The sequence below is a fragment of the Genypterus blacodes genome, unplaced genomic scaffold, assembly GCF_046128005.1.
Source record: "Genypterus blacodes isolate CSIRO-AG114 ecotype Tasmania unplaced genomic scaffold, CSIRO-AGI_Gbla_v1 ptg000380l_1, whole genome shotgun sequence".
NCBI classification, from domain to species: Eukaryota; Metazoa; Chordata; class Actinopteri; order Ophidiiformes; family Ophidiidae; genus Genypterus; species Genypterus blacodes.
Genome location: NW_027467159.1, coordinates 74778 through 85000, shown reverse-complemented (window position 1 = coordinate 85000; position 10223 = coordinate 74778). Strand labels below are relative to the sequence as shown.

General features: G+C 46.7%; 2 protein-coding genes across 2 annotated transcripts in view; one reads left to right on the top strand and one right to left on the bottom strand.

Moving 5' to 3' along the window:
- LOC142989136 (acyltransferase PGAP2-like) overlaps positions 1-1644 on the bottom strand; it is a gene marked incomplete at its 3' end in the record, with an annotated part of 1676 nt that extends 32 nt beyond the window's left edge. Inside the window, 6 exon segments of the mRNA XM_076138553.1 lie at positions 1-20; positions 22-127; positions 507-588; positions 590-757; positions 840-1008; positions 1279-1644. The exon segment at positions 1-20 is cut by the window's left edge and continues 32 nt beyond it. Coding sequence (XP_075994668.1) covers positions 1-20; positions 22-127; positions 507-588; positions 590-757; positions 840-1007 — 544 coding nt within the window.
- Positions 1645-4033: 2389 nt separating this feature from the next.
- Positions 4034-5069, top strand: timd4 (T cell immunoglobulin and mucin domain containing 4). The gene is made up of 3 exons (XM_076138552.1): positions 4034-4109; positions 4472-4632; positions 4779-5069. The coding sequence occupies exons 1-3, from the start codon at positions 4034-4036 to the stop codon at positions 5067-5069; spliced, it is 528 nt and encodes a 175-aa protein (XP_075994667.1).
- Positions 5070-10223: the final 5154 nt, after the last annotated feature.

Here is a 10223-nt window from a genome sequence, read left to right as displayed (position 1 = left end):
CAGAGGTGTAGTAGCTGTACCTCCAGGTTGAGGCTGTGTCTCTGGATCACCTGCCACAGTCTGCAGGTGAGGCTCATGTGCAGCAGGGAGCTGGACACAAACAGGATGAAGCCTCCTTTATGGACACCTGAGGGACAGCAGACAGACAAACAGCTTTACTTTAACACTGGGGGGTCTTTGGGTCAGAGCAAGGAGGTCCTTCCTCTCCTTCTGTCCTGTGGAGAGTGCTAAGCACGATGCCGCCCTCTTGTGGCACTGGTTACTGTAGGAGGTTCAGTTCCCCCTCTGGGTTCATCAGCAGGATCTATCACATTACACTGCTCAGCCAGGTGGGGGCGCTCAATAACAACATCTGTGTCTAAGGCTGACAGCTTTTGAACCGAGGCTGTTCCTTTCCTTTCCTCTGGTCCATATGGGCCACGCCCTGTTCTGCTCCCTGTCTGGGTTTACAGCCTGGACCAAGCCCCCTCTCATGTTCTGTGTCTGTGCGGCCCTGCAGGACTCACTGTAGGTTTCCGTGGAGCCCACGTATGTGAGCAGCAGCAGGCCGCTGTTCTCAGCCAGGCTGCAGACGAGGGCCAGCCCGCTGAGGCAGAAGCTCCGGCAGCCTCTTGGCGAAGCGGCCGCGGTAGAAGCTGAAGTAGGCGGCGGCTACCAAGTAGCGCGGCGCCGAGTGCAGGCCGATGCAGCAGCGCCAGATGTAACGCTCCGGCACCTGACTGATGGCGGCGCTGATGGACGGGAGGTAGTTTGGTACCTGGAGGACAGAGGAGAAAGGAGGAGTCAGAGGAGGACAGACATGAGAGTTAGCAGTCTGCATGTGAGGATCAGCTGCTTACATGACAGTGTGTGTATGTGGAATCATCAAAGTGATACAGCAGTGAGACGGCGATGCAGGCGATCAGGCCGCTGAGGGGCAGCAGCACCGTGGCAACTGCAAAGTGGGTGAAGGGGACCCGGATCAGAGGCCTGTCCCGGTCCAGGCCCCCGTACGGACCCTGGAGCATCTACACACACACACACACACACACACACACACACACACACACACACACACACACACACACACACACACACACACACTTTTTGTCACTTTCCACCTTCTTAAGTCTTGCACTTTGGTGAAACAGTTTGTTCTTAGACTCATTAAGGCAACAGTCACCAGTTAACATGGCCACCGGATAACACGGTACACCTGTTGCTCATCGGTGTTGACATTAGCGTGTTTAGGTTAGCGAGTGAGGCAGCGGGCGGAGCTGCGTGCGGGGACTGACTCACCTCAGCACCTCAGACCCCCCCGGGCCGGACCGGACAGGCGCGGCGCTCTACAGCCATCCATGAGCTGACTGACCCTGCTGAGCTGACTGAGCCTGCTGAGCTGCCTGAGCTAACTTAGCTTACTTAGCCCGCTAAGCTTACTTAGCCTGCTGAGCTAACTTGGCTAGTTAGCTGTGCCGGTCTGAACTGTTCAGTGTGTTCGGGTCTCCTTCATGTAGAGTCCAGACCCACTCCCGGTCCCGGTCCCTGTGTTGTCACGGTCTCACGTGACGTCACACTTGCCTGTCTGTCACTGTCGTGGCCCAGACGGACTCATAACCGTGGAGGCACCGGTATCAAGAGAGCAGTAATGACGGATAAGCTTCCGGTACTGGTCTAAAAAATAAAATCTTCACTTCACACAACTTCCGACTTTACTTGTTGTTAACTTTTTAAGAAAGAAGAAAGAAAGAGAAACGTACTTTATTAATCCCCAAGGGGAAATTATACACGCGTATATATTTGTGTAATTGTTGAGCTGTAAATGTAATGTTGTCTCTGAATGATTCCACAGCGGTGTGTAAGGCCTGACCCCCACAGGGCAGCGCTACACTGTCATGAAGGACAAGTGACATTAAATGGTGTCATACCTGTGTGATAAGTAAACAAGTTTGAATGAAAATAAGATTTCAACAAAGCTGTTTTTTTTTTTAAACTAATGAGAATGAGGGAGAGGGGAGGGGGGGGGGGAGAGAGAGAGAGAGAGAGAGAGAGAGAGAGAGAGAGAGAGAGAGGAGGGGGGGGGGAGAGAGGGATAGAGAGAGAGAGAGCTTGATAGATGGAGAGAGAGGGAGGGGGAGAGAGAGAAAGGGGGAGAGAGAGAGAGAAGGGGAGAGAGGAGAGAGAGAGAGAGAGGGGGGAGAGAGAGAGAGGGAGAAAGAGGGGAGAGAGGGATTGAGAGAGAGAGGGAGAGAGAGAGAAAGAGAGAAAGGGGGGAGAGAGGGATAGAGAGAGAGAGAGAGATAGACGGAGAGAGAGGGAGTGGGAGAGAGATAAAGGGGGGAGAGAGAGAGAGAGAGAGGGGGAGAGAGAGAGAGAGAGAGAGGGAGAGAGAGAGAGAGAGAAAGAGAGAGAGAGAGAGAGAGAGAGAGAGAGAGAGAGAGAGAGAGAGAGAGAGAGAGAGAGGAGAGAGAGAGAACACGTACATATAGAAGCCGTTCAGAGGTCAGAGTCTGGATCCAGGAGCAATAGTCAGACACAGAGATCATGGAGTCTGTTGGCCCTGAGAGTTCTTAAGCAGGAAGCAAAGACTCAATCAATGGATCGTCAGAGCTCATATCCACATAGATAACATGTGAGCTTAAGAAGAGGATCCACACATGAAGGGGACCCGGGCCCTCCTCAGGCCTCACACAGGTTCACACACAGCAGGTGGTCTCACAGTTCAGTTCATGTGTTCATCCAGTGTGTGTATGTATGTGTGTGTGTGTGTGTGTATGTATTGTTTAATTTCTAATGCAAATAATAGAAATGTAACCAAAGCAAAAGAGAGAGAGCCTCTCCACCCTGATCCACCTGTGATCACTGCTGAGTGAACACTTCAACCAGCCAGGACAGAGATAAGGTGGAACATGAAGGAGATAGAAAGGGAAATGATAAAAACACTTTAGACTTAAGAGTGTGTGTGTGTGTGTGTGTGTGTGTGTGTGTGTGTGTGTGTGTGTGTGCTGAGTTTCCAAAGGGTATCATCAAAGTCACTGAACAGGATTGAGTGTGTGTTTGTTTTCTGCCTTGTGGCTGCAGACCCGCCTCCTCCTGAGGCTCTGACATGTTTGATCTTTTTTTTCCAGATTAACACTTCATCATGTGTGTCACGTTGTGTGTGTGTGTGTGTGTGTGTGTGTGTGTGTGTGTGTGTGTGTGTGCACACATATGTTTGTGTGTCTAAGACCAAGTTCTAGCTGTTTCCTTCTTTACTGTTTAACACACTAAAGGCCTCGGAGAATAACTCCTCTGTCGGCCTGCGACATCGCCACATAGCGTGCGTCACTGTGCGTGTGTGTGTGTGTGTGTGTGTGTATGGGGACAGACAGAGAGACAGTGTCCTTTTGTCTTCAGTATTTCCTTCCATGACTGTAACACTTTTTGTTTGAGTCCAACCTTCATTATACAACAACAGAGCCTCTTTTACATCCAAACCTCCTAAACTTCACATTAACTACACATGGAGTCCTCAGTAATGTGGCGGTTAAACCAAAGTTAAGCTGTTCATAATATTTTTGCTAATGAGACTCTAAAATTAAACGTTAGATATTTTAATCGTTAATTATTATTTAAGTGATTACACACACACACACACACACACACACACACACACACACACACACACACACACATTTTACGATATGACTCATTGTTTACCCCCTCAAAGGTTTTTATTACTGATCTTATTTTTAACATTATAATGAATATATTCTTTTGAAATGGTTAAATGGTAAAACAATAAGTCATTGGAAAGTAAAACGTCAACAAATAACATTTCAACAATAAAGTGAGAGAGAAACAGGGCATGAAGAGTTCATGTTAATGACGTACACACACACACACACACACACACACACACACACACACACACACACTCAACCCTCTGTTCTCCAACATAGAAACGCATTAAAAAGACACAAAAAATACACTGTGTCTCACTTGACTCTCAGTTAACTCAGTGCCCCCCCTTCTCTCTGACACACACACACACACACTCAAACACACTCAGAGGATGGCTGCTGTCTCGGCTCGCCGCTGTCGAACGTCTCCGACCATCATCCTCCTCCTCCTCCTCTTCCTCCTGTCAGGTGAGACTGAATGCAGATGGAAAAGAAGCTTTCAGCTCTGTTTGCTCCTAATGTTACTCAGGAGGCTTTTATTTTGGCAACAGCCACTTGTGGATGAGTGACAGTTTATTAGCAATAACATGTAGCTGAGCTGACGGGGAGCTAAGTAGATAAACTGAAGGCCAGTTTGAAGTAATACAGTATCATGTTGTTGTCTTTGTCATGTTGACTTTGTGTCCTGGTCTGATTTGGTGTTGATTGATGAGTTCTGTCACAATGGGATGAATACATACTTGAATCTGGCCAGACTTTCAGCTCTTGTCATATCAGCTGTAGAGGATCAAATCAGAAGTGTTGTCGTGCAGGCTGCTGCTTCCTGTCAGCTTCCTCCTTCAAAGTGACAGAGGGGGGTGTGGCCTCGCTGTCCTGTCAGTACTCGGTGAAGCATTTTGGCCTGAGTCGGGTCTGCTGGGGTCGCGGCTGCGGGACCTTCTGGTGCAGCAACGTCCTGGTCCAGACGGATGAAAACGGTGTCGTCTCCAAGGTCAGACTAGACTCACTTACAGTTACTTTATTTTGAAATTCCAGAGCGATGACAAAGCTTCTGAGGAAAGAAAGGAACCGTGTCTGATCAACCTTTGATGAGATGTACATGAACAGCAGTGATTTAAAGCCGCGTCTCTCTCTGAGGTGGCAGATCGCTACCGGCTCACTGGGGACGTTCTGGACGGACAGATGGACCTGTCCATCCTGGACGTGCAGCGGTCAGACAGCGGGCCGTACTGCTGCAGGGTGGACGTGGACGGGATCTTCAACGATAAGAAGGTGATCATGAACCTGCGGGTGGTCAGAGGTAGGCTCATGGATCTGGTTCATGGAGGGTTTGATGGGCTTCACTCAGGTTTTGATGTGGCTCTGACTCTCCTCCCTCAGCTCCAGCCATCAACGCTCCTCCAACCACAATCACAACACAAGCAATGACAACAACCACAACCGCTGATGATGTCACAGGCGCACCTGTGACCTCCACAGGTGAGGCTCTCTGTTTGTGCTCTCTGAGCTCTCGTTTGATTGATCCTCGCTGCTCGTCACACAGACGACAGCGAGGCCTCAAGTGTCGAAGTCATTATGAGGACTTGAGTCTGAGTTATCATCAGGTGAAAGTGACTGGTGTGTGTTCAGAGTAATAAATGAGTGAGTAAATACTGAATGAACCTGTGTGTAAGGTGGCGTGTTATCAAAGCTCATACGTCCGTCACACTTAGATGTTCCATCATGTTGGTCTAAGCTCAAGCATTTACAGTCTGGACTCATTTCACTCCCATCATCCTGAAGGTTATCCAAAGAATCACAGGGAGAACATTTCACATGTTTCTTGTCACGTGGGAAGTAAAAATGCCAGCCCAGAGCAGCTGATCCAGCTGTGATGACGTCATGATGAGGCTGTTTCATTAGGGAGACGGGTGAAAGACCTGATCCATCTGCTACAGGTACACGGGTGTGGTCAGGGCGGGGCCTGAGAGAGGCTCTGCTAAGGCTAATGCTAATGCAGCTTCACTCTGTGTGATCTTCAACCATGTGTTGCTCAAACATCTGTAACATTAGATCACATTCAACTGAGCTGAGAGGTCAATGCAAGGAGAAGGACAGGAACAAATATGGTAATAAACCTCTGCTGGGCTCTGTTGGGTTTTAGGGTTCCAACAGGGTTCCTAGGACAGGAAGTGATGTTTTTGTCTCTCTATAGTGAACTGGAAAACCCTGATGTCCTCCCATCTGGACCTTCTGAGGAGGAACTCCACCCTGCTACGCTCTGACGCCTTCACTGTGAGTAACAGCTACAACCGTGACTGGACCAGAGGGGACCGGACCAGATCTTTAATCCCACGTGTTTTGGTGACAGACATGCATTTCTGCCCCAATTCATACTTAAACATACTAGACTCTCTCTCTCTCTCTCTCTCTCTCTCTCTCTCTCTCTCTCTCTCTCTCTCTCTCTCTCTCTCTCTCTCTCTCTCTCTCTCTCTCTCTCTCTCTCTCTCTCTCAGGTGGAGGACTCTCTCCCCACTCTCTCCCTTCAGATCAATGTTCCAGTGCTTTCTCTCTCCCTCTGTGTCTTATCTATCTTGGTGGCAGCGTTCCTCACTCTGGCCTTCAAGCGTACGTATGCTGATCATTTCCACCTGTTAGAGTGAACATCTCTCATAATGGGGGAGGCAGTGGCTCAGTGGGTAGAGCTTCCGCTTGGGAACCGGAGGATCGCCGGTTCGAGCCCCTGCCGAGGTGCCCCTGAGCAAGGCACCGAACCCTCAATTGCTCCCCCCTCTGCGAAGGGTGGTAATGTAATGTAAGTCGCTTTGGATAAAAGCGTCTGCCAAATGATCGTAATGTAATGTAATGTAATAATTTGCATGGAGACAAACATGTCCAGTCCAGTTTGTAGCTCCTGCAACAGTTACAAAGCCTCTCATGAGGAGCGTGCAGCTGCTCTTACAATTTCATTTCATTTTCCAGGTGGAATCCATAGAAGAGCCTTAAAACCGAACTGGTGAGAAGAACATGTGGCCCTCCAGGTTCTGAAGCAGCCCTGTTGTGTCTGTGCCATGTTCCCTCTAAACCATGTGTGTGTGTGTGTGTGTGTGTGTGTGTGTGTGTCTCCCTGCTGGCCTGTGCCCACGCCATCATTCTAAAGTGTTCTAAACACATTCTGATTGATCAATTATGAGCCCCCAGATGAGCCCAGAAAGATCAACATTGATGTTGTTATCTGTCCATCATGTCTTTCATCTTTATACCAACAATCCAAAAGCTGATGTGACGTCCTCATCTGAGGCCAAATGGCTGCCAGCTGAAACCTTTTCCATATTTTTGAGGAAGTCATTTCACATGCTCACTGCTGTGTGACTATTGTGATAGGATGTATAAGGATTGATTAACAAGTTGTGAGTCTAATTTAGCCCTTAGATCTTTCCTCAGCATTAATCAATCGGCCATACTCACTTCATTATTGGTAAGGCTCACAACTTATCAATCATCTGTCATCCTTAATGTCAATCTAAAATGATCACCGCCAGACAGAATCCCACCCAGACACATAACAAGTACAGCTGTAGGTTGTATCAGGATCGATTGAAAAGTAGTGAGCCTCTCATAAATCAGGTGAAACTTGTTCGGAGTCTCACGTCAGAATGAATCAAAAGCAGTGTCTCGTCTCGTCAATGCTTTAGTTACCTGTCTGTATGATGCATCAGATCCGTATGTGGGGCTTTAATTTGACACTTGTGTCCTATAGTAACACTCATTTATCTTCTCTTCCAGTTTTTCACCTGAAGAACCTCCTCACATCATCTATGAGATCAGAATGCGGCGGCCCGTACAGGAGAACGTCTACACTTTGGATTAGAGAACCACCTTCGTGCTCGGACCTTCAACTTTGGATTTGTTGGAATATAACAAATAATGTCAACACACATATAAGTAGATGCAGTAACTGAGGTTAATATAGTCAAGTAACCAAATGGCTGGCCCCGGGAAAGTCTGGAGATGGAGTAATACACACGAGCATTTTAGCGTCTCCCTCCAGGAGGGCTAGATAACACATATCTGCCAATAGGTGAAGAGGTCACTGTATCACTCTATCAAAGCTTCAAGCATCTGTGGTCAGGAAGAGGGAAGAGAGGGGGTTCGCATAGACGGGCAGTCAGGGTGAGCTTCTTCAGATCAAACGGCTAATTACACTATACTGTTGATCTTTAATTTACACAAAGAGTATTCTACTTTCCCCCACAGACATCTGTCCATCCCTCAGATTTGAATCTTAGCGCTGCCCCTCTTGAAGCTGGCTGACCAATAGATAACAGTTAAACTACATTGTCATCAGTGAATTAGAATATTATGTAAATGCCCTGTATATGCGGGATAAATAGGGCAGCACGGAGATATTTGATTGTCCTTCTTTGATGCATGCGAGAGTTGGATCCAGCGCTGTCCAAGGTCTTATTCCAGTAAAGCTCTTCTGAAGATTCCAGTTCATCTTTGCCTCATCTATTCCTCTTGATTCACCACAAACGAACACGCAGAAGAATATCAGTACGATTCTTCAATATTTGGTGACCCCCGACGTTTTGGTGACAAATTTGGACGAGGCCCAGAGAAAAGGCGCCTCTGACAACAGAGGCAAACGCTTCACTTCCATACGGCGCCGTATATCAAAAGGTGAGCAGAACCTGTTAAATCAAATCTGTAATAGGTTATTGGACACTCTAAAGTTTATCTATGGAAGTGGGCAATTGTCTTTTGTATGTCACGTAAATTTAGAGTAATTCAAAGAGGAGACGGACTGGAGTCTCTGTATAGCTGACTGTGATAACATTTTGGAATTCTCATATTCGGTCCAGACTGTAGGAGGTACGGGCCTCCTCGACCCGGCGTGGTCACAGGCTAAAGTCTTGTTTTTAAATTAAACTCAAAGTTGCTAAAGTCTACTTGGTTTGGGATTAAGATCCCTTAATACATTTCTAAAAGGAGCCAATTCAGCTAAAGTCTGGTTTGGTGGGTTAATGTCCCTTATTGAAACGGAACTAAAATAAGCTAAAGTCAATTTTTTAGTTATTGGTTAAATCCATTATTCGGTTACGGTTAAAGTCAGTCAATTTGTGTTAAAAAATAACCCGCTAAATATTAATTAAGAGTGTACAAGCACTCTTTGGCTAAAGTCCATTGGTTAATGTCCAGTTATGGTTAACTTGTTAAGATTAAATATTTAAAACCTTGGAGGTGCACTGTTGCAGAAGTGTGGCAGATTACTGACACAACATAAAGAATAAACAGACTTTTGAGTAATTAACAATTGTTCCAAGTGATTCTGTGTCAAGTCCTGTCTAGGAGATAGTCGTTTAGTCAAGTGGATGAGTATTCGTATACGGAGAAATACTCTTGTCTGAGGTATCGTTTATTGAGGTCCGGACGAAGCCGGGGCTTCTGGGATTTGGTTTGGGATTGTCCGTATTTTAATCTGTGTCAAGGTTTGGTGAAACCTGCGTACTGGCCATGCGTGTGATAAAAAAAAGTCGTATCTCTGTGTGAGAGGGAGAAGTAGAAAAAGATTGTTCGGATTCATGACCCGTTCCTGACTGAAAGAGGTTTGTGTGTCTGTGTGTGTGTAAATGGTTACCACGAGTGTATGAGAGATGGTTGTATTTGACTGAGTTTGTGTGATTTGGTTGTGTGGGAGAGATCTGATCTTGTGTTTGTGTATCTGTGTGTGTGTGACTTGCGGTGACCAGAATAGGAGGAGGGTCACTGTGTGTGTGGGGGACTTGCAGTCACGTATCTTTGACAAACAGCTGGTTGAGACAGCACTTGTGTTTGTTTTGCCTTGCCACGTGTGACTGAGAGGTGGCTGCATCTGACTGAGATTCTGTGTGTGTATGTCTGAGTGTGGTTGAGCTGTGTGAGAGTGTGTCCATGTCTTTGATTGCGGTAGCAAACGAATGAGCCGCATGTTTGTGAGAGAGTTGTCCGTGTGTTCTGGTCCAGCTGTGTACGTGTGTGAGATTGAGTGAGCCGGCATGTAAATGTGTTGTTCTGTGTGATTAACTGTTGTTTTGTGTCTGAATATCTGAGCTGTGTTATTAACCTGGTTATTACGTGTCTGAATATGTGAGTTGTGTGTGTTACTGTCTTATAACACGTGTCCTTGAATATCTGAGCTGTGTTATTAACCTTGTTATTACGTGTCTGCGTATCTGATCGTGTGTGTGTGTGTGTTAGAATGCAAACAGGAAGAAAAAACTGTTTTTCTGAGAGGGAACTGTCTGTGGGTGTCTGAATATATGCAGGATATATTTTATATAGAAGTTCAGAGACTTTCCGGGAGTCTTTTCAGCCCCGGCATATCATGCAGTAATATACTCTGATAGACTGTCGAAATCCCGGGGTATTAATTGTTGGTGAATCCCCGAAAAATCACTATTACATTGGATTTCTGTTTTATTTTGTTGATTTGTTTATTGTTTTCATTTAGGAAGTGATTGAATAGTGCCATAGAATCCTCAACAATCATCCTCAAACTTTAGCAAGTCGACAGCGCCCCAGACCCCAGAAGTGACGCAACGACGCCTCAGGCCTACAGCA

Bases quoted from the DNA above. Each gene is read 5' to 3' on its own strand.
- timd4 (XM_076138552.1), top strand. From the start codon at position 4,034: ATGGCTGCTGTCTCGGCTCGCCGCTGTCGAACGTCTCCGACCATCATC. The intron at 4,110-4,471 runs GTGAGACTGAAT...GCTTCCTGTCAG, and splicing joins CCTCCTCTTCCTCCTGTCAG to CTTCCTCCTTCAAAGTGACA. The intron at 4,633-4,778 runs GTCAGACTAGAC...TCTCTCTCTGAG, and splicing joins AAAACGGTGTCGTCTCCAAG to GTGGCAGATCGCTACCGGCT.